The sequence below is a fragment of the Artemia franciscana genome, chromosome 17 (assembly GCF_032884065.1).
Source record: "Artemia franciscana chromosome 17, ASM3288406v1, whole genome shotgun sequence".
Taxonomy (NCBI): domain Eukaryota; kingdom Metazoa; phylum Arthropoda; class Branchiopoda; order Anostraca; family Artemiidae; genus Artemia; species Artemia franciscana.
In genome coordinates, this window is record NC_088879.1 from 9754899 (window position 1) to 9782530 (window position 27632).

At 34.0% G+C, this 27632-nt stretch overlaps 1 protein-coding gene across 3 annotated transcripts in view; it reads right to left on the reverse strand.

The window, feature by feature from the left end:
• LOC136037805 (double-stranded RNA-specific editase 1-like) overlaps positions 1 to 27632 on the reverse strand; it is an 86353-nt gene that overhangs the window by 12753 nt on the left and 45968 nt on the right. For all 3 annotated transcript variants that reach the window (XR_010620041.1, XR_010620040.1, XM_065720638.1), the window contains exons 7-11: positions 22944 to 23055; positions 19417 to 19570; positions 16729 to 16880; positions 11114 to 11259; positions 6700 to 6890 (exon numbers count right to left, since the gene is read on the reverse strand). Coding sequence is in view for 1 of the 3 variants with exons in the window: in XM_065720638.1 (XP_065576710.1) it covers positions 6700 to 6890; positions 11114 to 11259; positions 16729 to 16880; positions 19417 to 19570; positions 22944 to 23055 (755 nt within the window). In the remaining 2 variants the exon portion in view is untranslated. The remainder of the gene's footprint in view (positions 1 to 6699; positions 6891 to 11113; positions 11260 to 16728; positions 16881 to 19416; positions 19571 to 22943; positions 23056 to 27632) is intronic.

Here is a 27632-nt window from a genome sequence, read left to right on the forward strand (position 1 = left end):
CTTTCAGGGTTTCCACCACACGTGCTACAACTAAAAATAGGCGTACCAATAATACTTTTAAGAAATATAAACCCACCAAAGCTTTGCAATGGCACTCGACTTGCCGTAAAAAAAAACAATGGAAAACCTAATAGAGGCCACAATCCTGACAGGGCCTTTTGAGGGTGAGGCTGTTCTTATTCCTCGCATTCCCATGATTCCAACAGATCTGCCTTTTCAATTTAAAAGATTGCAATTCCCAATTCGATTAGCATTTGCAATCACCATTAACAAAGCTCAAGGTCAATCATTAGAAAAATGTGGTATTGATCTTAATACTGATTGTTTTTCCCATGGACAATTGTACGTTGCATGTTCGAGGGTCGGTAAACCTGACAATCTATTTATATGCAGCGAGAATTGGACAGCGAAGAATGTTGTATATTCGCAAGTTTTACGCAGTTAATTTGTATTTCGGAACCAAATGAAGCGGTTAATTATCCATCTGAATTTTTAAATTCCATAGATCCTTCAGGGTGTCCACCACACCTGCTACAACTAAAAATAGGCGTACCAATAATACTTTTAAGAAATATCAACCCACCAAAGCTTTGTAATGGCACGCGACTTGCCGTAAAAAAAAAACAATGGAAAACCTAATAGATGCCACAATCTTGACAGGGCCTTATGAGGGTGAGGCTGTTCTTATTCCTCGCATTCCCATGATTCGAACGGATCTGCTTTTTCAATTTAAAAGATTGCAATTCCCAATTCGATTAGCATTTGCAACCACCATCAACAAAGCTCAAGGGCAATCACTAGAAAAATACGGTATAGATCTTAATACAGATTGCTTTACCAATGTACAATTGTATGTTGCATCTTTGAGGGTCGGTAAACCTGACAATCTATTTATACGCACAGACAATGGGACAGCTAAGACTGTTGTATATTCACAAGTTTTACGTAGTTAATTTGTATTGTATCTATCTATCTATCTATCTATATAAAAACGAGTTGTGTGTATGCATGTTTGTTTGTTTGTAAAAAGAGCGTTTGCATATGACGTCATTATTAGTACATACGGCTTTGTATATGGACAGACAATGGGAAAGCCAAGAATGTTGTATATTCGCAATTTTTACGTAGTTTGAAACACATATATAAATCTATCTATATTCACAGGTGGGACACAGGGACACAACTACAATGGCGCGTAACTAATATGGCGCGTAACTAATATGGCGCGTAACGACTTACGCGCGCGGGGGGGCTTGGGGGGGGGGCGCGAAGCGCCACCCCAACAGCTAGTATATATATATATATATATATATATATATATATATATATATATATATATATATATATATATATATATATATATATATATATCTATATATATAAAAATAAGTTGTCTGTCTGTGGATGTGTGGATGGATGTGTGGATGGATGTGTCAGGTGACGTCACCTGAAAAAACTGGATCAGGTGACGTCAAAACTGAAAAAACTAAAAAAAGGCAAAAACTACAAAAAAAACTAAAAACTAATAAAAAAAATAAAAAAGCTAAAAAACTAAAAAAAACTATAAAGGTAAAAACCAATAAAAAACTAAAAAAAAACTGAAAAAACTAAAAAAAGGCAAAAACTACAAAAAAAAACTAAAAACTAATAAAAAAAGTAAAAAAGCTAAAAAACTAAAAAAACTAAAAAAACTAAAAAAACTAAAAAAAGGTAAAAAACTAAAAAAAATGAAAAATAAAAAAAAACTAAAAAAAAGGAAAAAACTGAAAAATAAGCTAAAATAAAGGTAAAAACCAATAAAAAACTAAAAAAAAAAAGGAAAAAACTAATAAATGACGACACTCAAAGAGAAAGCGACCAGGACAAAAGGTATGTTCGATTAGCAATCAACAAAGCACCGGGACACAGGGAGTATAAATGACGACCAGGACATAAGTAAAAAAAAAAACTATCTATATATATAAAAATAAGTTGTCTGTGGATCTGTGGATCGTGGATCAGGTGACGTCACCTGAAAAAACTGGATCAGGTGACGTCAAAACTGAAAAAACTAAAAAAAGGCAAAAACTACAAAAAAAACTAAAAACTAATAAAAAAAATAAAAAAGCTAAAAAACTAAAAAAACTAAAAAAAGGCAAAAACTACAAAAAAAACTAAAAACTAATAAAAAAGCTAAAAAACTAAAAAAACTAAAAAAAAGGCAAAAACTACAAAAAAACTAAAAACTAATAAAAAAAATAAAAAGCTAAAAAACTAAAAAAACTAAAAAAACTAAAAAAAGGTAAAAAACTAAAAAAACTAAAAAAGGTAAAAACTAAAAGAACTAAAAAAGAAAAAAATAAATGACGACACTCAAAGAGAAAGCGACCAGGACAAAAGGAATGTTCGATTAGCAATCAACAAAGCACCGGGACACAGGGAGTATAAATGACGACCAGGACACAAGTAAAAAAAAAAATTAACAAAACTAAAAAGAAGGTAAAAACTACAAAAAAACTAAAAAGAAAAAAAAACTAAAAACTAATAAAAAAACTAAAAAATCTAAAAATCTAAATAAACTAAAAAAGAAAAAAAAGGAAAAAAATAAAGGAGAAAAACAAAACTAAAAAACGAATGTATATACAGACTGGTACACCGGGATACAAATGACGACCGGGACACAGGGAATATAAATGACGACCGGGACACAGGGACACAACTACAACGGGGACACCGGGGGAAACAGGGGGATATAAATGACGACCGGGACAAAAAAACTAAAAAGAAAAAAAAACTAAAAACTAATAAAAAAACTAAAAAATCTAAAAATCTAAATAAGCTAAAAAAGAAAAAAAAAGGAAAAAAATAAAGGAGAAAAAATAAACTAAAAAACGAATGTATATACAGACCGGTACACCGGGATACAAATGACGACCGGGACACAGGGAATATAAATGACGACCGGGACATAGGGACACAACTACAACGGGGACACCGGGGGAAACAGGGGGATGTAAATGACGACCGGGACACCGGGACAGGGAATGGTCGATTAGCAATCACCATCAACAAAGCTCAAGGGCAATCATTAGAATCATGAGGTATAGATCTGAATACAGATTGTTTTCCCATGGACCATTATATGTTGCATGTTCAAGAGTCGGTAAACCTGACAATCTATTTATATGCAAAGACAATGGGACAGCAAAGAATGTTGTATATTCGCAAGTTTTACGTAGTTAAAACCATATATATATATCTATCTATATTCACAGGTGGGACATAGGGACACAACTACAATGGCGCGTAACTATTATGGCGCGTAACGACTTACGCGCGCGGGGGGGCTTGGGGGGGGCGCGAAGCGCCCCCACCAACTAGGTGTTGGGGTGGCGCGAAGCGCCACCCCAACAGCTAGTATATATATATATATCTATATATATAAAAATAAGTTGTCTGTCTGTCTGTGGATGGATCAGGTGACGTCACCTGAAAAAACTGGATCAGGTGACGTCAAAACTGAAAAAACTAAAAAAAGGCAAAAACTACAAAAAAAACTAAAAACTAATAAAAAAAATAAAAAAGCTAAAAAACTAAAAAAACTAAAAAAAGGCAAAAACTACAAAAAAAACTAAAAACTAATAAAAAAGCTAAAAAACTAAAAAAACTAAAAAAAGGCAAAAACTACAAAAAAAACTAAAAACTAATAAAAAAAATAAAAAAGCTAAAAAACTAAAAAAACTAAAAAAACTAAAAAAAGGTAAAAACTAAAAAAACTAAAAACTAAAAAAAACTAAAAAAAAAGGAAAAAACTGAAAAATAAGCTAAAATAAAGGTAAAAACCAATAAAAAACTAAAAAAAAAACTGAAAAAACTAAAAAAAGGCAAAAACTACAAAAAAAAACTAAAAACTAATAAAAAAAAGTAAAAAAGCTAAAAAACTAAAAAAACTAAAAAAACTAAAAAAAGGTAAAAAACTAAAAAAAATAAAAAATAAAAAAAAAACTAAAAAAAAGGAAAAAACTGAAAAATAAGCTAAAATAAAGGTAAAAACCAATAAAAAACTAAAAAGAAAAAAAGGAAAAAACTAAAAAAAATTTTCATCTAAAAAACTAAAAAAAACTAAAAAAGGTAAAAACTAAAAGAACTAAAAAAGAAAAAATAATTGACGAAACTCAAAGAGAAAGCGACCAGGACAAAAGGAATGTTCGATTAGCAATCAACAAAGCACCGGGACACAGGGAGTATAAATGACGACCAGGACATAAGTAAAAAAAAAAAACTATCTATATATATAAAAATAAGTTGTCTGTGGATCGTGGATCAGGTGACGTCACCTGAAAAAAACTGGATCAGGTGACGTCAAAACTGAAAAAACTAAAAAAAGGCAAAAACTACAAAAAAAACTAAAAACTAATAAAAAAAATAAAAAAGCTAAAAAACTAAAAAAACTAAAAAAAGGCAAAAACTAAAAAAAAAAACTAAAAACTAATAAAAAAGCTAAAAAACTAAAAAAACTAAAAAAAAGGCAAAAACTACAAAAAAAACTAAAAACTAATAAAAAAAATAAAAAAGCTAAAAAACTAAAAAAACTAAAAAAACTAAAAAAAGGTAAAAAACTAAAAAAACAAAAAACTAAAAAAAACTAAAAAAAAGGAAAAAACTGAAAAATAAGCTAAAATAAAGGTAAAAACTAATAAAAAACTAAAAAAAAAACTGAAAAAACTAAAAAAAGGCAAAAACTACAAAAAAACTAAAAACTAATAAAAAAAGTAAAAAAGCTAAAAAACTAAAAAAACTAAAAAAACTAAAAAAACTAAAAAAAGGTAAAAAACTAAAAAAAATAAAAAAGAAAAAAAAACTAAAAAAAAAGGAAAAAACTGAAAAATAAGCTAACATAAAGGTAAAAACCAATAAAAAACTAAAAAGAAAAAAAGGAAAAAACTAAAAAAAATTTTCATCTAAAAAACTAAAAAAAACTAAAAAAGGTAAAAACTAAAAGAACTAAAAAAGAAAAAAATAAATGACGACACTCAAAGAGAAAGCGACCAGGACAAAAGGAATGTTCGATTAGCAATCAACAAAGCACCGGGACAAAGGGAGTATAAATGACGACCAGGACATAAGTAAAAAAAAAAATTAACAAAACTAAAAAGAAGGTAAAAACTACAAAAAAACTAAAAAGAAAAAAAAAACTAAAAACTAATAAAAAAACTAAAAAATCTAAAAATCTAAATAAACTAAAAAAGAAAAAAAAGGAAAAAAATAAAGGAGAAAAACAAAACTAAAAAACGAATGTATATACAGACCGGTAAACCGGGATACAAATGACGACCGGGACACAGGGAATATAAATGACGACCGGGACACAGGGACACAACTACAACGGGGACACCGGGGGAAACAGGGGGATATAAATGACGACCGGGACAAAAAAACTAAAAAGAAAAAAAAACTAAAAACTAATAAAAAAACTAAAAAATCTAAAAATCTAAATAAGCTAAAAAAGAAAAAAAAAGGAAAAAAATAAAGGAGAAAACAAAACTAAAAAACGAATGTATATACAGACCGGGACACCGGGATACAAATGACGACCGGGACACAGGGAATATAAATGACGACCGGGACACAGGGACACAACTACAACGGGGACACCGGGGGAAACAGGGGGATGTAAATGACGACCGGGACACCGGGACAGGGAATGGTCGATTAGCAATCACCATCAACAAAGCTCAAGGGCAATCATTAGAATCATGAGGTATAGATCTGAATACAGATTGTTTTCCCATGGACCATTATATGTTGCATGTTCAAGAGTCGGTAAACCTGACAATCTATTTATATGCAAAGACAATGGGACAGCAAAGAATGTTGTATATTCGCAAGTTTTACGTAGTTAAAACCATATATATATATATATATATATATATATATATATATATATATATATATATATATATATATATATATATATATATATCTATCTATATTCACAGGTGGGACATAGGGACACAACTACAATGGCGCGTAACGACTTACGCGCGCGGGGGGGCTTGGGGGGGGCGCGAAGCGCCCCCACCAACTAGGTGTTGGGGTGGCGCGAAGCGCCACCCCAACAGCTAGTATATATATATATATATAAATGAATATATATATATATATGAATATATATATATATATATATATATATATATATATATAAGGCAGAATAAGTGTTTAGGACCCCCGGTGTATCTGCATTACAAAAGTTTCAAAATCCTGATTTTTAGATTAATAACAGGTAGTTTTTCAAATAAAAAAGGATGCTGAAAGGTAATCTATGAATTTCAAACGGCAACATTTTAGTTGAGGAATAAGAGATCTTTACCCAAAGTTCGTTCCTGCAATAATAAAGTATACAGGGAGAAAGAACAAACAAAATTTATATTAAAAGAAAAAGAAACCATTGTTATAAAGAAAACTAGCAATTGAAAAACCCTTATACACAATTTAGATTGCGTAAACAATGCAAAACAGGTGAAAATATTTCAATAAACTAGCTAATTTAAAAAAAAAGGAAGGGGGAGGGGGGCTGACATTTCAAAAAATTTGGTAAGATTTATGAAATAAAGAAAATATTCAAAAAAGAAGAAAGCAGAGAAATAAAAAAAAACGTTAGAAATACATGAAAAAATTAGACGGCATAAGAGAAAGAGATAAGCAAAGAGAAAACGTTACCTGGTAATCTATAGAGAGGTGCTTAGCGTCACAATAATAATCAGCATCTTGCACTTTTTTTGCAACATGGTCACTAAGTTTCATTGCAATAGATTTGAACTTTCCAAACAGATAGGCTTTTGATAACTTAGAGATTCTCTTGTCTAATAGCATTCCAGTTTCACCATTTATATACTCAGGAAAATCCCAGCCTAAAGGAAAATGGATGTACTGTTCACGCATATGGATCTGTAATCTAAAGAGGGAGCAGAAGAGAAATGGGGACAGACAGAACAGTGGCAGATCCAGGTGGGGGCGTGGGGGGAGCCCCCTAACGTAGTGGCGGATTTCAGGATAATATCATGTTGCCATATTAAATATCATAGTTTTCCCCTAAAGTGCAAAGAAAAGTGGAATGAAATTTGATTATTTGAATTTGTTACGTAAACTTAAATAACTAGTTTATTTTAAAAAATTAGGAAAAATCGAGCATTCAGTATTTGATGAAAAGGATTTCGATATGCAATTATGCCGTTTACGGTGCTAACGGAGCATGAAAAAAAAAAAAAAAAATAACAAAAAATTAGTAAAAATAAGACAAGAACATAAGGCAGCATACAGCTTAATATGGCGTAGTTCTCCTCTCAAGGTGTCTGTCTCAATGTGACAAGACAGAACAGCGGCGGATTCAGGTTGCCCCCCCCCCCTTAACGTAGAGGTGGATTTGGGGTTTCTAAAACTTACTGTTTTTTGTATCAATATTTTTCCATCATTTTAATTTCAACAGATTTATTAGAATGTCAACACACAGCAGATTTTAGATTAAATTTACGACTATTTCCACAACCTACTTACGGCGTATAATGGTTCCCTTTAAATTGCTGACATTTTCTTTGTTTGCAAGTTTATGGGTAGAATATTTTGCAACCCCCGCTAAAAAAAATCCTGGATCCGCCCCTGAGACAGAATGAGGAGAACGTTGCCAAGTTTTCTCCTAAGGTACAAAGGACAGTGGAATGAAATCTGATCATTTGAATTAGTTGCGGAAACTTAAATAACCAGTTTATTTTAAAATAAAAATACGAAAAATCGAGTATTCACTATTTGATGAAAAAGACCTCGATATGCAATTATGCCGTTTACTGTGCTAACGGAGCATCAAATAAAAAAAAATAGCAAAAAATCAGCCAAAAATAAGACAAAAACATAAGGCAGTATAGAGATTAATATGGCGTGGTTCTCCTCTCAAGGTGTAGTTGCTTTTGGGAATCAAAGATTGCTAATGTTTGAATTTTTACGGACGATAAGCATTGTCAAATATAACTAGTTAATTTGTCTGATTTATTTTTTTGGTTCAAAAAAACAATGAAATAATAAAATAAAGAAAATACTTTACAACAAATGTAGAAATATCACGCAACCATCACACACACAAAAGGATTTGTACCTTAATAGCTAATTAATGTTAAAAGTTTTTTCCCTGTTTTATATAAATACGACTGAAAATAAAGGATTTAAATTTATTTATTTCGAGAGCTATTAACCTTTTTTCTGGACTTTTTTTTTGTAAAAGCTAGTTTACAATAGTTGCCGCTACATCAGATAATGGCTCTGAACCTTAATGGATGAGACAGGCTCTAATCTCAGATGGGTGAATTTGCGGGTGTAGGGCAAAAACGTACCCAGTATTTTTTTTGCGCGGGGGGGGGGGGGAATACAAAGAAACGCATCAAATTTTGTTTAAATTCACTTTTTGCTACGTTTTTACGAGTCAGACAAACATTTCACGGGAGGACGAGTTCAAACACACTAACCCCCCTTGTTCAATCACCTAAGGGGTATTGATTTTTGTATGTGGGGCGGGGGAGGCGAAACGCAAAAATACGAAATTACAAGCCATTATTTTTAATTTTTTCCGTTAAGGGTTTTTTTTTCAAACGAGAATCAGGGTAACGATTTTCCGTTTAACCAAGAGCAGTTAAAGTAAATACAATGGTTGCATAAGAAGCTACTAATTTGGACTTGGCTGACTTAAATACTTGAAAGCCGATGACAAAAAAAGAAAAACTTTTCATGTAATACGACAAAACATAAACTTACTCAACATCGAAATTATACTATTTATCAGCCACTTTTATATAACCAATCCAAACAGCCAAGTTTTGATAGTTTTTCAATGCTCACGTTATGAAAAATTATTGATTCTTTGTATGTGGTAACAAGTATAGTTTTGACTTAATATAAATTAACATAATATAATTAATATAATTTTTATATATAAAATAAAGTAGATATTTCGTTGACAGACCAGACATTAAAAGATGCAATATTAGTCCATACAAGAGGCTCCATGACTTGTAAAAGTGTCTTTGTGTATGTGGGGGTAACTTTTAGATAAACCTTATGGACAAGGGTACATTTGAAGGAAAGAAATATCTGGATGATCTTTTGATAATTAATTGCGCGGAGTTTACGGGGATTTCTAAAAATATTTAGCAAAAGAGCGAATTCTGGAAACTAGTTATGGGACAGAACATTATGCCATTTTTGGATCTAAATATTAATATTTTGGATGACAATAGATTAGTTTTTTTTTTTGGTATAATAAAATTGACGATTTCAATTTTATAATTTTGAAGTAATTAAATTCCCATTCCTCAAAAGTAATATACATTCAAATATCATTTATTCAAATATCATTTATTCAGCTTTTTATTTCCAACTATTTAGATTTGCATGAATTTGCAGTAATTATAGATTGTAAAAAAAAATGTCAAATGCTTAGCCACAAATTCATCTTAAGAGGTTTTTCTGCCAAAAAAATTGGTTGGCATTTTTTTTAATTTTAGTTTTCAGTATAACGAACTTTTAGGTAAATATACAAAGATTTATCAAGAAATATTGAAGGATATTTTAATATAATTTCTCTTTCTTTTGGGGGTTGTTCTATATACATATAGGGTTTCAAGACCACCTCGAAGGACTTTAAATTTATAATTGGTTCCAGAAGCCAATAAAGCACTTTGTTTTACAACCCACCTCCGGCCCAGAAATTTTTTCATGTGTTCTAGATTTGTATTTAGGTTTCATTGAATTGTGGGACTGTAACATGGATACAGCTAATCTTATTTTGTTTGTAATTTTTGAATAATTAACTAGTAGACATGTATTGCACCAGTTTTACCTCGCAAAGGGATGCCATGAAAGTGCTTTATGGTAGACGCTCCATCTTGCCGGGTAAGATGCGTCAAAACCTATTGGCATTCCTCCAAGGAGCCCTAACGTTAAGTGATCATTTGGAAATATTTCATTAGATTTAAGGCGCTTTTGCTTGCAAGTTTACAATAGCTTACATTTATTAATGCTAACTCTGCATGGATTTGGGCATTTCGATTTGGTTTACTATTTAGTCCTAGGTAATTGGATAGGTGAATACCGTCAAGACCTTGTTCAAGTGCTTGTTTATCTCAATTGCTAAAGTAGGAAAACAGTAATTTTCTTCTTCTTTCGTTTCATTTTTTTCTAACCAATTAATTACCTCTAACACATTATATTTATCGTGGCTAGGCGAAGTAAATTCTTAAATTTGGCTCTAAGCACTGGTTAATTCTCGTTTTAAGTATTTCGTATCTTCAGAAAACTTAAAAACAATATTGATAATAAAAAGCTAAAAAACTAAAAATCTGAAGAACACATTACTACAAAATTAAAGAAAAACTAAAAATCAACGCTAATAATACAATTAAATGGTTTTAAAACTACTCAAAGCTAACAATGGTGGTTTTAGTAGCAGATTTTTATTTTCTGTTTTATCCCCTCCCTTCCCCCTTCTTCTGGCAGCAGTTTTTACTTTTCTGAAGTTCTGACTTATATTTATATGTACCTATGAACAAAATAAAACGTAATCATCATAAATTACCCCCCCCCCATGAAAAATCTTAAATCTGCTGCTGGATGGCCTTACCAGCGGATAGATAGCCCAATTAGGGCTAACAGTTGACATGAATAAGCTCCTCTGGGGTTGAATTAAATCAAACTTATTTTAAACCTATTTGAAGTACATTTTGCAGTTGGTAAATAGATGTCGCATGGATAAGTACATATCAAATAGCTTATAAGAAGGATAAACGTTTAATTTTATCATTTTTAGTGTTTAATTAATTTAATTAAATAATTAATCAAGTCTAATTAATTTTTATTATTTTAAGACAACAATGTACCAAATTTGGAGTCAGAAGCTCTGGGGAGTCAAGTGCTAAGACGCTAAAACCTAAAAATAGAAAGTTGATGTGATCGAAGTTGGTTACTTAGGTCATTTCGACTTAAATCCCATTCATGTTTATCCGAGCACAACCACTTTCAAAAATCAAAGCCGCTAATACAAAAAAAAAAAAAAAAAAAAAAAAAAAAAAAAAAAAAAAAAAAAAGCCAGTACCTTTCGTCCAGGCCAATGATGTGGAAGTTGCCTTAGAAATAGGGATCCGGCCTTTCGGACGGGAAGGTTGAGAGAAAGAGGGCTCGTTCATTCTATAAGACTCAGGAAGCGGTTCTAATCCAGGTTCGTATCTACCATAAGTTGCCCTAGAAAAATATTAATATGCAACACAAGAAGCCAATAGCATGTTTATATAGCCTCTTGAAAACTAATTTCTTTGGGGCAGTAACGTGTCTAAAGAATAAATGATAAGAGTTTAGTTTCTTAAAAAAGAACTCTCCTTCCAAGATGCGGAGGATTTTCATCAGACAAAAGAAAAAGGTTTTTCAGGGGATGCTTCTTGAGCTAACTTTCTTAAATGACAGGGATCAATCCCTCATTCCTTCCCTCACTGTATGGTTGGGATAATAATAATAAAAAAAATATTGACCAATGGCCTGCGTTGCGCAGGTACCGATCTCCCGATTCTCTGCCTTCGGCCAGGAATGCAATGCGTGGTTGGGGGCAAATCATTCAACGCTTCCCGTGTTTTTCTCCCAAATTTCTCCATGTACGCATTTGGAGCTGGGTCGACTCTGGCTGAGCATACGGCCACTAGGGTTACCCCTGTTCCAAACCAAATACCCAGCGACACCAGGACTCATACCCCTGTCCTCACGGACAAAGGATTTCAGGTCTAGCGCACCAATTACTTGGAAATTAAGGCAGGACGGGCTCTCAAGGAATCTTCCTATACCTCCCAAGTTAAACATTTGGAGTTTGCCTTGCGTTCCTGAATTAGTGATTTCGGCAGTTTCTATTTTAACAGACATAAAAAAATCTGGCGAATATTTTGATCTAATCAAATCTCAAAGCCGACAATTATTTATTTTATAATTCCAGAATAGTTATAAAACCTGTTTCGGGTTTGTATTCTAAATTGTTACACTCACACTGTTGCTGTGGGGTATCAGAAAATATTCTATTCAACAATCAGAAACTTATTTCTATAATATATACCTGCTGGCTGTAGTCCCTTCAAATACTTTATATATTTGTGTTACGAAGTCAAAATTTCCCCTCAAAAGATTAGGTGCAGCTGTAATCGGAGCGTGTGAGAATGCATAAATTAGACCAAGGGACTAACCACTCGGATTGTTCTTGAGTGATTCAGTGTATAGTCTGGAGAATAAGTAGCATGCAGACACCAAACTGCTGGTTAATAAATATATATAAAAAATTATATTGTATAAATAATTACAAGAAGAATTGCTAAGGATAACCTGCACCTAATCGTAATTTTGAGTGAGAAACCCTTTAGTTCAACCTTCTCATGTTTACCAAGTTGAAGCGACAAAGAAAACTGAGAACCTTGTTTTTGAACGAGTTGCCGCCCCTGAAAAAGAACTGACTAGGGAGTAAAATGCTTGGACTTCCACTAGGCCTTAAGCACAAAATTCAAAGCTAGTTTAGGTTTTTTGATTACAGCCTCATTGGGAAAAGGCGGATTATACTTGACCAATGACAAAATGTAAAGCAACATTGACACGGTGATAAAAAAAAAATCCATAGCCAAGACTTATTTTGTTTTTGTCATTTATTTATTTATTACATTTATTATACATTTTATTTATATTTCGTAAAATATACGTTTCATTGTTAATTTTATTGTTATTGGTTACTGATGACACGATTACTCTTTCTTGGCTATTTTTTTAAAGATTTTATTTAGCATTTTCTGAAATCAAAAAATTTTTTTTTTAAGAACTAATTTTATGTTTTTACTTTTATTTTAATTAACTAATTTCTTTAAATTTTAAGAATGTTAATTTTTCTTTTAAATTTCAAATCTCAAAATTTCCTGTACTCATTAGTTTGCTTTTTAACGGGCACAACTGATGCCTTTGATTTTCGCTGCATAAACAATGGATGTTTTTCATGTATTCAGGGAGCCCAGTAACGAATTAAACTTTCCCAGCCTCTTTTGAAGTAATACAAAAATTATTTAAATTGTATTTTCTTAAGAAGATTTGCGGTACTTTCCTAGCTGGTTAATCCGGATTTATTTCAGATTAACTGAGTTATTAAAGCCCCATAAAGCGGACTCCTAAGAGGCACGTAATAGCGTAAAATAATGTATTAGCTTTTTTATACTGACACCAGAAGATGTGTTCTGCTGGTCCTGTCCAAGAAATCACCACTCTTCCAAGTGCTCTTCCACAATCCCCTCCTCTTTTAAGCCTCTGTTTCTCACCCAAGAAATCCAAGAAGAGTTTCGTTTACTTTTTAAGTGCGTTTTGAGAACACGCTGTCTATATATATCGTACGACAAAAGAAAAAAAAAGTGAAAAAATGAGAAAAAGATTAAACCAAAGAGGGTCAATAAAAATGGGACTCACGGGACATATAGGACTCAGTTTTAATTTGCTTTTAGTGGTCACGCATTTGATAAAAAGTATAATTTTATATCTATTATTTTGCAGAAGACGGCTCTTATATATAGAGCCGAAATATTCATTTCGTCTAAATTTCACAGTCTTATTATAATTCCTCGTTGTATTACCTTTTGTTATTCGCCACACGGAGTAATTTTCAGGGGTCAGATAAAACAGAAACATAAAACAAAAGACAAAGGAGATATCCCGGCACAGACAGTGAGAAGGAAAATAATTTTTCTTTCATTTGGTACTATGGACGGCTTGGCGGAAATGTTTGTCGAAATATCTGTTTTATCTCTGCGTTTTATTCAACTTTTGAAAAATTACCCTTGTTTGGTTTTGTCTTTTAACTAATTATTAATTTTTTGCTATTAATAATTAATTTATAATAGTTTTGTCTTTAATCGTCTTTGTATTTAATAATACATTAGTATTAACTTTCGGTCTTCGTTTTTTTGTACTTTATTCTTAAAATTTCGGCCCAACAAAGTTTTGGACATGCAACTTTGTTCATCTAGTTTGGATTAATATGGAGACGCTTTCACATAATCTCATCACTGGAAACAAATTCTCAAACATGCAGCTTCCTCTTATCCCTCTGGCCTAAATTTGTACTAATAATAATAATAATAATTAACCTAAAACTAATAAAGTAGATAAGGGACAAATTTGAGATAGCCACTGAGTATACTAAGACTGTTAGCTTTCTCTTATCCCTCTGGGATAAAACATGCAAAACATGCAGCTTTCTCTTATCCCTCTGGCCTAAATTTGTACTAATAATAATAATAATAATAATAAAAATTAACCTAAAACTAATAAAGTAGATAAGGGACAAATTTGAGATAGCCACTGAGTATACTAAGACTGTTAGCTTTCTCTTATCCCTCTGGGATAAAACATGCAAAACATGCAGCTTTCTCTTATCCCTCTGGCCTAAATTTGTACTAATAATAATAATAATAATAATAATTAACCTAAAACTAATAAAGTAGATAAGGGACAAATTTGAGATAGCCACTGAGTATACTAAGACTGTTAGCTTTCTCTTATCGCTCTAGGATAAAACATGCAAAACATGCAGCTTTCTCTTATCCCTCTGGCCTAAATTTGTACTAATAATAATAATAATAATAATAAAAATTAACCTAAAACTAATAAAGTAGATAAGGGACAAATTTGAGATAGCCACTGAGTATACTAAGACTGTTAGCTTTCTCTTATCCCTCTGGGATAAAACATGCAAAACATGCAGCTTTCTCTTATCCCTCTGGCCTAAATTTGTACTAATAATAATAATAATAATAATAATAATAATTAACCTAAAACTAATAAAGTAGATAAGGGACAAATTTGAGATAGCCACTGAGTATACTAAGACTGTTAGCTTTCTCTTATCGCTCTAGGATAAAACATGCAAAACATGCAGCTTTCTCTTATCCCTCTGGCCTAAATTTGTACTAATAATAATAATAATAATAAAAATTAACCTAAAACTAATAAAGTAGATAAGGGACAAATTTGAGATAGCCACTGAGTATACTAAGACTGTTAAGAATTTAAAATCTACAAAAAAAGTAAGGTTATCTTTTCAAAAGTTAGATCAGTTCATTTCGACCCTTAAGCCAAAAAGTATGGGTAATTAGTAAGAATGGAAACTGGCGTTAGTGTCGAAAAAAGAAAAACTATTAATATCATCTAGCGTTTGGCGTGCTATATTTTTTCCGTATGCTAACATTTGGTCTATTTTTTCCGTGAAATGATAAGAAAAATCAATTAAACTGTTCTAATTAGTAAAATTAGTATCATAAAAAACGAATGATTCCCGTTTCTGTCAGAAAAATGATTACACAGCTTGAAAAACTGCCAAGAGACGCCAGACGCTAGATGGCAATGATTTATAAAGATTTTTTGCCACGAATTTTTACTCTTGAAAGTTTCCTATACTCTTTGCCTTAAACGCTTTCAAATTAATATAAATATTTTCTTAAAAAAGACCTTTCATTTCCGTTTAATCAATATTTTATTCAGTTTTTGGCTTTCTGACTTTAGTTGAACTTCAATTCCAATGCTGTTTAAACTTTTAATGAGAAATTTTCAACTGGAACTTTCTAATTGGAGTAAATCCCAAAGCACTTTCTATAGTCACCATAACAGTCTTAGTTCCCACATACTACGTTTTGCGAAATACCACAGTGATTTTGTGGATTGTGGACAATTTTTTACTAGCATTTTTATATGAAAAACGCAAACACACCTTTTAAAATTTTTTCAATGTATGCGAAAATATATGCTGAGGAATCAAATGAATAGCTAATTATTAGAAATCGACTCCAGTAAAATACTGATTGTTTCCATGAAATTTTTAGAAGTCCGTCTGATTTTGCTGATTAATTCAGCAATAGCAGATAGATTGAAACTCATCTGATGCGAGATCATAAAGACCATAAAGAAGTGAAATTAATCATCATTATGCAATTCTGAAAAACTTAGGCCAGCTTTACCTCTCACAGAGACAATCAGTCTTGGCCTAACTCTAATTAGGTTTTCGAGTCTTTTATCAATTGGATCAAATTTATCATTTTGACTGGATCAGCCTCGGTTTCACCTTCGGCCAAACTTTGTCCTTGTTTTCCTCATCATGCCAGCGATTTTCAAAGTATTTCTTTCTCTACTTTCTTCTTCTGCGAACTAAATGCGTAGTTCCAACTGGGTTCTTCCACAAATCGTAGTTTGTGGAAATTAAGGATATGAAACCGTTTGTTATATACATCATAACTTTAAATTATCTTAAAGGAATCCCCATAGAATGTGAATCTTACCCCTAATAAATACCCCTATTCCAAAATGGGGCATGCGCTCTACCTTTTGCTCACCCATATTACGAATACTCCTTAAAACTGGGAACGGAATAGACAAATACTAGCCTACGAGGGAGATATAAAAAGAGAAATAGAAAGAAAGAAAGAAAGAAAGAGAGAGAGAGAGAGGGGAAAGGGAGAGAGAAGAAGGGGAGAGGGAGAGAGAAGAAGAGGAGAAAGGGAGAGAGAAGAAGAGGAGAAAGAAGAAGAGAGGGAAAGAGAAGAAGAGGAAAAAGGAGGAGAGAGAAAGAGAAAAAGAGGAGAAAGGAGGAGAGAGGGAGAGAGAAAAGATGAGGGAGAGACATAGCAAGAAAGAGTGGAAAAGAGAGAGACCAACCTTTGTAAATGGGCAAGACTGAAGCATGTTCCAATTGTTATGCCATCTAAGTATATGGGGTCAAAAAAATGAGCCAGCAGTGCTCCTTGAATGCCCAGTACGTTGCAGGCGGCTAACTTATCCGAACATGACATCGTTAGAAGTCTTTCACCCTGGAAGAAAATTTCGATTTGTTGCTCTCGATTTATATGGCAACTAAGTGACATCTTTATTGTTAGGGCGTTTCTTTGCTTCTCAAAATCAAAATACGGTTAATAAAAACTTAGCAACGAGAAACTAGAAGTAATTTGAAGTGAGCCAACATTTTATTGCAAATCATACTATAATGGTGCTAAATCAGAATGTGATGGTGCTAGGCTAGGGCTATATAGTGGATGATCAAGGAGTTCCTTAATGAAAATTGTCTAGTCACATCTTTGTTCTTGTTGCAACGCGAAGCCGAGCTTCGTCATAAAGGAGAACAGCATCGCTGGTGAGTAGTCATGCCAGCAATTTTAAATAGCGTATTTAGGCTTTAATTATCTTTTACATCACCTATCACAACTATATAGTTGTATAGGGCTATATAGGGCTATATACATAGTGTGTTAAAAATGCTTACTGTTTTATTTCGATGGCCTTTGTGTTGGAACTGTTGTTCTTAAAAAGTTGATGATGAAAATTGAGATAATATTATTCCCACTTGAGGCGTGGCACATAATAAGAGATTGTTTACTTATGTTAAGGATAACGCGTTCTCGAGTGGATTGTTAGAGGTCGGAACCTGCCAGTCAAGCGGAAAACCCCGCCTGTACAGTAGCCTGTACAAAATGTTTGGTCGAATCCTGCTTTCCAGGGCAACAATAAGAGAAAAGTCTAGATGGTTAGTGTACTTTGTGCAGATGAGGGATGACAGATTGCTAAAGATTGTCCTTTATAGCTAACTACTCAGGGCCAAACATCATCTCTGTTTAGGGTGGGAGGATGCCATTAGGAAAGATCTGGAACATCCAGGGAGTTTGTAGGGTGCAAGGTATTAAATAGATTGGGATGGAAGAGGACCACGTCTAGCTGTGATGACTTCAGGCTGCTTGGTGCTGAAATGAGTTGTTAGCAGTAGGATCAGTAATATCGGAGATAGGTTTTATTTACAATTGTATAACTTATGGTGTAAATGTCTACCCCACCTGACCAGTCATGGAACATAAGAAAACACCTGACCAGTTAAACGCTTAGTTCTTTAGTCCTCAGAGGTAGTAGGTCAATAACATTTGAATTTGTAAAAATTTTGAAAGAACCAATCTGAAACAAAATAGTTACTCTAAGCGTTTATAAGAGGGAAGCCATTTAAACCACCATTGTAAAATTTAGTAGAGTAGGATAGTATTTAAAAAAAAAAATTGCAGGGTCAGGTCAAAATAACAAATTTTTGACGCAAAAATTTGCGTTAGTTGTATAGTTGTATAGGGCTTTGTATAGGGCTATATACAACTATATAGTTGTATAGGGCTGTATAGGGCTATATAGTGGATGATCAAGGAGTTCCTTAATGAAAATTGTCTAGTCACATCTTTGTTCTTGTTGCAACGCGAAGCCGAGCTTCGTCATAAAGGAGAACAGCATCGCTGGTGAGTAGTCATGCCAGCAATTTTAAATAGCGTATTTAGGCTTTAATTATCTTTTACATCACCTATCACAACTAAGTTTGGCTTCACGTTGTGACACAAACAAAGACATCATCCGCTATATAGCAATAACTTGGCTCTATTAGACTAACGTCCATTTCCGACCCTTGTAGAATTTCTTGGCGGAAAGTCCTTGGAAAATAAACGGTCACGCGGGATAAGATCCAGAAACTGGAGTCATGAAAGTCACAAACGACTCTTTAAAAAAGACTCCCCCCCCAATGTCTTAGGGGGGCCATAAGAGGGCTAAGCAAGGGCCTGAGATTTTAACTCAGATCAGTTTAAGCTGTAAGAGCTTGCTCCATTTTACAGGAACTAAAACTTCATTACAAGCAGGCATCATTAATGTCGGCAAAAAGCACCCTCTTATTGGGCTGCCTTAGTAACATGAAACATAGTAACCGTAATAAACACAGTAAACTTAGTAACCGGGCTGGGCTAGTGTCTGCGGTTTCAACTCAACATTTCTGAATTCTAAGAGTTTGTTTCATCTTGCAGGAATTAAAACTACATTGTAAGCAGACATCATTAATGTTTCAGAAGCCTCCACAGGATATATCAAAGATCAACTCCGCTTCAGCATAGAACATCTTCTGAAAGAGACCCCCCCCCCTAATGCGTTGCCTTAATAAGTAGACACATAACAGTTCTAGGCTAGGGTCTGTGATTTCTACTTAAAGCAGCTTAAACTGTAAGAGCTTGTCCCCACAGGACTTACCAAAGGGCCAACTCCGTTTCAGCAAAGAAATTTTTCTTAAAAACAGACCCTAAGGGGTAGTCATGGTGAATAAAACATCAAAAGGGATACGCTAAGGTGTGGGATTCCCACAGAAAATGAACTGCAAGAGCTTGGCCAAGAATCAAAACTACCCACTAAGTAATGGCCACAAGATTATTTGCAAGTCCCAAGGGAATACCGCAAAAGATGCAAAGGCGGTCTTCTTGAACGGAGACTTCCCCAGTGTATATTTATGGTGAACATGGTGTATAAAAAGTCCTAAAAAAACAAAGAGCAGATACTTACACATTTAATACCATCCCAGGTCTGAACGCTTCTACCTTGGGAAAAAACTGTCCCCATACCAACTTCAATCTTCATACGGAGTCTTCCACGAGATTTCCTATTGGGATTTGGATCATTACCAGCAGAGCTTCCCTGATCTTGTATCACAAAAATCCTAAAAAATAAAACCAATATAAAATAATAAAAATATTAAAAACAATAAAAATAATGATGAAAATTAAACCAATCTAGACTCAAAATATATACCAAATTCGATATAAGGATCCCCATGATAAATTATCTTTAATTTCGGAAGTTGATATTATCGAGAATTTTTCACCAGTCGTTGGTGAAAAAACCTTATCTATGATAAACTAATGAAAAGCAAGTTTTCAAATGAAAGTAAAGGGCGACATTAAAACTTAAAACAAACAGAAATTATTCCATAAATGAGGATGGCTGCCCTCTCCTCAACCTCAGGAGACAGTTTGCGTTAACAAACTGTTAAAATGAAGGCCAAGGTGGAGCTTTCTAGTTTTAAATTAGACATAAAGAATCACTATAAACTGTCTTTTAAAAAGAATTAAAGAAGAAAGAAAAAAATTAGAATGAGTTTTATAAAGCCAATGGGATTTGGAAGAAAGCTAATTTGGTTAATCAACAAAATCGTCTCCATTAATATAAAAGAGCCACATTTTACCTAAGTTAATAAAGCGTTTATTTTGCTTAAAAATTCATAATGAACATCAGTTTATCTATTTATTATTTTTAATCTGTTGGTATTATCTGTTAGTTTATCCATTGTTATTTTTGGCAGGAACTTCGCGTTGTTTGGTTTTTAGTTTTTTTTAATTCTTCCAATTTTGGCTTTTATTTTTTCTTTCTCTGTTTACTTTCGGTATTGTTTGCTTTTATCCTTTTTTTTTCTTCAGAAAATGTCAACATTTGTCCTTCTAACTTGCTCTTATAGCGCTGAAGAACCTAGGCTGTCGACTTTTCAAAATATCCGTTTTGTTTCAACCATTAATTCTGGTGGGCTTGTAAAAACCCTTATCTCGTTTATCTGTTTTTGGGTTTTTATTCTTTGTTATGGCACGCCAATTATCTTATCATTCATTAACTATCTGTCAACCATGTAATGATGGCTTGAGTCTATTATCAAAGGACATTGAGTCGATTTGAGCTAATTATTCAAACATTACTGAGTTGCTTAACTGGTTATTGCCAATGATATGGTAACCGTTTCTGAAGAATATGTAGGCGTGGTCTCCCGATGAAGCGAGACTCATTAGTCTTGAATAATCAACTGCTTTTAAATAATTACAACATAATGGGAAGAATTTTGTAAGCACAGATGGTGAAAAAGCATTAAAATTTGTACTAAAGACAAAAAGAAGCAAAATCGAAATGTTAAAAAAAAGGTTGAAAAATGTAATAAAAAAAAACTGTTCAGCATCCAAATATGTGACAAAGTAAAAAATCAGTTCTGTTTTCTATCCAGTCAAAACTGAAATGCTTTAAGGCTAAGGAAAGCAAGAAGCTAAATAAAAGAAAACCTTTTTATTAATAAATGATTCAACAAATGACATTAATGTACGGCTTTAATAAAAGCTATCAATATTAACGATTTAATCGCTGTTTATTCGGATAAACCTTCTGAATTAATGCTCTTTATTTGATCATATGTTTTAAATAATTGCCCTTCTAATAGAAGTTTGGCTGAGCGACTTGAAATTGTTGTTGATTTAATTTTAATGATAAACGACTTAATTAAATGCCATTAATACACGAATATATTAAAGAAATAAATCATTAAATGAACCAGGCGTGAGAACTATCTTCCAATAGTTATAAATATGTCATAGCTACCCCACATTTTCATTTCTGGTCCTAAAAATTACAATTTTATAGGGCATAACTGTCTTTACTTTTCATTAGTAAGTAAATAAATAAGTATGACGGTACTAGATCGTTCAGGCCATTCTGGATCGATGTCGGAGGTCCTTCTCGATCGATGTCTGGATCGAACATTCGTAGGATTCGGGGACCGGAGCAAGCTGGTTTTAAGTTCAACCATCAAACAGATTTTCACGATTTGACAGATGATAGAAAAAGCTACGAAGTTCCAAATAAAGCTTTTTTTGCCTTCTTCGACTTCCGTGCTGCGTTCGACTTAGTGAGCTGAGAAGCTCTTTGGTGGACTCTAGAGTCGACTGGCCTCCCTGAGAACTACTGCAGACTCTTGAAAGCTCTGCACCATGGTACAGAGAGCTGTGTTCAAGTCATTGGCCGGCGCAGTCCGTTCTTCCAAATCACACCAGGAGTGCGTCAAGGATATGCAGTGACCCTAGAGCTCTTCAATGTCATCATAGACCACATTATGATAAAGGCATCTTCACGTCAAAGTCATGGCCTCAAGTTTAAAGACCGCATCATCTCAGATGCTGATTTTGCTGATGACCTTGCCATCCTAGCGGACTCCATGGATCAGTTACTGGAAGCGCTTCGAATCTTACGAGAAAAGGCTGCAAATGTTGGACTGCAGATAAAATAAATTATGGTTATAGACCCGTCTTCTCCTGCTGTTAATTCTCCCGTCAGACTAGACAGAACAACTAGTATCGAATTTGTCCAAAGGTTCACTTACCTGGGCCCTACAATTTCTTCAGATGAATTGCTTCTCCACGAACTGCAAGCAAGGATACCCAAAGCGTCTTCTGCCATGGGTAGGCTGAACCGTCATCTTTGGTGAAAACCGAACATCAGCCGTTCAACTAAATTGCAGATTTTCAACGCCCTTGTCGTTTATGTAATGCTTTACGGAGCTGAAACATGACATGCATCAACCACAACGCTAAACGCCATCGACATATTCCAGACGATGAGCCTGAGATGGATCAAAGATCCAAGGTGGTTCAATTTCATGAGTAATGAGAAGCTGCTGCAGCTCACCAAGCAGTCTCAGTTTTCTATCCAAGAAGCTGAGCGTACATTACGATGGTTCGGACATTTACCTCGAATGCCCCAGCACTTACCCGCAAAGACGATCTTTGACTTTGACCCTACGAAAGCCGGTTAGAAGCGACCCCGCAGTCGACCGAAGAAACGAGTGTCCGACAGCCTGTCCGAGTTTCTGGCGATGGCAAACATCAGACCGAGCGAAGCCCAAACGGTCGCACTGGACTGAAACGGATGGAGGAGGCAGACATCACTCTCTACGCCGAGCAGCACCCGGCAGGAGACCTAAGTCAAGTAAGTCAAGTCATCCTGTACTCTGTACTTTCGCACACCCTTCTCGCTTACTTTCCCCAGATTTCTCCTGTTACACATTCAGAGCCGGGCAAACTCTGGATGAGCCTACAGAGTCACGCCACCGATTCCTGTCTCAAACCAAATAACTGGTCACGCCAGGAATCGAACCCGTGCCCGCTACTATGAAACAGAGATCAGCACAACCGGTAGGGACTGTAAAGTCCAATGCCATATTCTTTACCTTTACCTATTCCTCGTTAAATTCGGTAAATAAAAATCTGTTATGTGCAACATACCTGGCATCACCACAGGGAGCAGTGTTAATATATAAATGAAGGCGGCAGCCTTCTTGGAGGGAAAATTTCTTCTTTATTGGATCAAAGCGTAAAATATCATTACTGAAACTTCCTGTAAAAAAAAGAAAGCACAATCAAGGCACATATTACAATTTAATTCCAACATTTATTACCCTTTAAAGTCGGAGAGCATAAAAAAAAACGGCCGTAATAAAACACAAAATAAAATAAAAACTTGTCAATCCTAATTGTGTGAGAAACTTATAAGGGCGCAAGCTGGCAATAGTGTCAAAAAGAAAAACTATTAATGCCATCTAGCTTTTCTCAAATTGTGTGACCCAAACAGCTACATATATGTCTTTTAAACTATTTTGAAATGCAAGGAAAGTTTCAGGGAGCTAAATTCTGTCCTCAGCTGTCTGCGCTATCAGCTCAAAGTCAACTAGTCTGCTTACCTTGCGAATTTTTTCCACAGCTAATCTAGGCCTACTTTGTGCAGACTGGATTAGCCTACTCAATTCAAATAATTCATTAAATAAAAGAAAAATCTGATTAATCGCTTATAGAGAAAATTCAGCTTTAATCCTACTGCATTGTAGATTAATTGTATCAAATATCCTATTTTCTTTGAATTTTTCTAATTTTTAATGAAGTCCCCGGGGTTATACTGTATGCGATCAAGGTAGATTAATACAATGCTAACAACCACGATCTTCTAAGATTTTCCTTTTAGTTGGGTCAAAATTATAAAATTATTAGGAAATCTTAGTCCTATTCATATCTGGAAACCGCGATTTTTTTTAGAATTTTTTTTTTTGGTTATATCAAAATTATTAAGTTATTTTTAATTGCCACATTATTGTCAGTGTTGCCATATTAAATTGTGAAAATGAATAAGGAAAACTATATACTTAAGTTTGACAACATTGGAAATCCGTAAGACCTCATACATTGACAATTATTGATTTCAAGGACAACCGTACCTTTAAAAAGACAGCTGCAACTTTTTAAGGATATCAACATTTTAAGGATGTATAACAGCTGCAGCTAAATTTTGTGCGTAATATGCACAAAAAATATTTATGCGTAAAAAGTATTTTATTGCTGGGATTATAAAAAATATGGCTGCTTAAAGGAGAATCAAGAGAAATACTAGTACTATTAGAATCTAAAGCTTAAGTTATGTCATCTTTTTGCTGTTGTGCATGTTTTATAAATTCTGATGTGTTCCATAAACAGTTCAACGAGAGAAGTTACAACAGCTCTTTTAACTTTGTGGGAGGTGATTTGATTTAATTTAATTTTGATTTAATTTTGATTTGATTTAAAATGGAGACATCTGTTGTTTTGTGTTGGTTTTCTCTAAGTGTTAAAATCCAGTTTATTAATGCTGCAAATAATCTACACATCTAGAACCGCTAATTTATTAGGGCAAACCGTAAATTTCGGTCAAATGTATTAAGTGGATCCAAAAAGCCAATAACTTCATTTTCCACATAATTCCGAAGTAATATTACGTCATCCATGTAACGTCCCCAATAGATGTGTTTCAAAAGTATGCATTTAAAGCCCAATTTTTCGAGACGTTCTACATAAATATTTGGTAACAACCCGAATAGATATGCCCCCTCCTGGTAAATCCTTCATTTGCTGATAAAAAGAATTAGAGATTTGAAAATAAATCGAATATTTTAGTTTAACTACTACTACTACTAACAACTCACCGCAGCACCAAGCCGCCTAAGGCTAATAAAGCTACGCACGCTCCTCCTGCATTCCAATCTATTCAAAGCCTCCCTCTTTACACCCTCCCAGGAAGTCCAATATCCTTTAAATCTTTATTTATGACATCTTCCCACCCCAACCGTGGATGATCCGAATTCCATTCAACCCTAAACGGTTGGCCAAAAAAGACAATATTTGGCAATCTGTCATCTTTCATCCGCAGAATGTACCCTAGCCATATCAATCTTTCTGTCATTATAGCCCGAGAAAGGAGATTGAACCACACTTTTCGTACAGCCTACTGTTTGAAATACGGTCAGTCAGCCGGGTACCCGGAACAATCCGTAGGCAATTTCTCTGGAAAACATCTAGCAAATCTTCATCCTCTTTTCGGAGCGCCCATGCTTCAGAGCCATATTTGACCATTGTCATCACTGTGGCTTCCAATATTCTAGTCTTGGTTTGCAGACTTATCTTCCTATCCTTAAAAACTTTTTTTTTAACTGTGAAAGACACCCTGAGATTAGGTTACACTACTTTTAACATCTTCACTGCTCCCACCGTCTTTACTAATAATACTACCAAGGTAAGTGAAGCTGTTCACCTGATAAATATTTTCGTTACCCAACGTCACCTTGTCATCTTCACTTATTCTTAGCCTTAGTCATTTAGTCTTCTCAATATTTATTTTCAAGCCTTTTCTAGGACCTTGAACTTGCATAACCTCTAAAATGTCATTCATTTTGCTCACACATTCATCTAGGATGCTTAAATCATCAGCATAACAGAACTCCGGGACAGTTTTTCCTCTCCATTTGATCCCGTGTCTCCCATTGCCTTTCTGGTGCTTCTTAAGACAAAATTCATCAAGATGATCCATATAAAGGGGGAGAGAAATAACCCTAATTAAATCACGGTTTAATACGAAACCAGCTACTCACCTCATTTCCTACCTTAACCGCAGCAGTGTTTTTCTCGTACATAACACTAATTACTTTAATGTATTTGTCTGGTATACCATATAAGGGTAAGACCTTTGCTAAAGCTCTTCTATCAACAAAATCGAACGCTTGCTCATAATCTCTAAAACTGAGGACAACATGTGTTTGATAACTAAGGCACTTCTCAATTTTAAATCTAAGAGTGAAAATTTGATCGACACATCCTCTATCTTTTCTAAAACCGCATTGTTCTTCTCTTGAAACTTCGTCTACAGCATCTCTCAGTCTAACAAGTAATTTGCTACCCACAGTTAGCAGTAATTACTACCCACAGAGACCAGACAAATGCCTCAATAACAACCACACTCACTCTTATCACCTTTCTTATACAGTGGTTTAATTAAGGTTTTTCTAAAAGCGCTAGGTACTTCCCCTTTTTCAAAAATCATATTCATAATCTTCAGTAGCTTATTTTTAACCTCAGAGTCACCATATTTAAGAAACTCATTTACCACACTGTCAGCAACTGGAGCCTTATTATTTTCTAATCCTTATAGTACTCTCGCTAATTCTTCATCACAAAACAAATCAAACAGTTCGTGGTAACGAACTGTAGTAAGGAGCGACCCGGCTCAATAGTAACCAAAACTCTAAAAAATTGAATTTTGATATCAATAGCTACATCAAAAGAATCGCATTTTAATGCTGATTTTAAATATATAAGTTTCTTCAAGTTCAGTCTTACACATCAAAAGTTACGAGCCTGAGAAAATTTGCCTTATTTAGGAAAATAGGGGGAAACACCCCCTAAAAGTCGTAGGATCTTAACCAAAATGACACCATCAGATTCAGCGTATAAGAGAACCCTACTGTAGAAGTTTCAAGCTCCTATCTACAAAAATGTGGAATTTTGTATTTTTTGCCAGAAGACAAATCACGGGTGCGTTTTATTTATTTATTTTTTTTTTTTTTCCAGGGGTCATCGTATCGACCAAGTGGTCCTAGAATGTCGCAAGAGGGCTCATTCAGACGGAAATAAAAAGTTCTAGTGCCCTTTTTAAGTGACCAAAAAAATTGGAGGGCATCTAGGCCCCCTCCCACGCTTATTTTTTTTCCCAAAGTCAACGGATCAAAATTTTGAGATAGCCATTTTGTTCAGCATAGTCGAAAACCATAATAACTATGTCTTTGGGGATGACTTACTCCCCCACAATCACTGGGGGAGGGGCTGCAAGTTACAAACTTTGACCAGTGTTTACATATAGTAATGGTTACTGATAAGTGTACAGACGTTTTCAGGGGGATTTTATTTTGTTCGGGGGTGGAGCTGAGGAGAGGGGGCTATGTTGGAGGATCTTTCCTTGAAGGAATCTGTCATGGGGGAAGAAAATTCAATGACAAGGGCGCAGGATTCTCTAGCATTACTATAAGAAAACAATGAAAAATAAACATGAAAACGTTTTTTTCAAATGAAAGGAAGAAGTAGCATTGAAACTTAAAACGGACAGAGATTATTGCGCATATGAGGGGTTTTAAAAATACTTTAGCATAAAGAGCGAGGTATTTAGGAGGAGATAAAGACCTTGCTCTTTATGCTAAAGTATTTTTAGTAATTTCAACTATTTATTCTTCGGCCTTTCTGATTCAGGGGTCATTCTTAAAGAATTGGGACAAAACTTACGATTTAGTGTAAAGAGCGAGGTATTAACGAGGATACAAACCCCCTCGTATACATAATAAAAATATAAGGTTATGAAAGTTTGTTACGTAAGTTAATTCTTAAGTTACGTATATTTTTTACTAATAAAAACGTTCGTTAAAAATTAAAAGTTCTAGTTGCCTTTTTAAGTAACCGAAAAATTGGAGGCCAACTAGGCCTCCTTCTCCACCCCTTATTTCTCAAAATCGTCTGATCAAAACTAAGAGAAAGCCATTTAGCCAAAAAAAGAATTAATATACAAATTTCATTTTAATAATTTATGTGCGGAGAGCTAAAACCAAACATGCATTAATTCAAAAACGT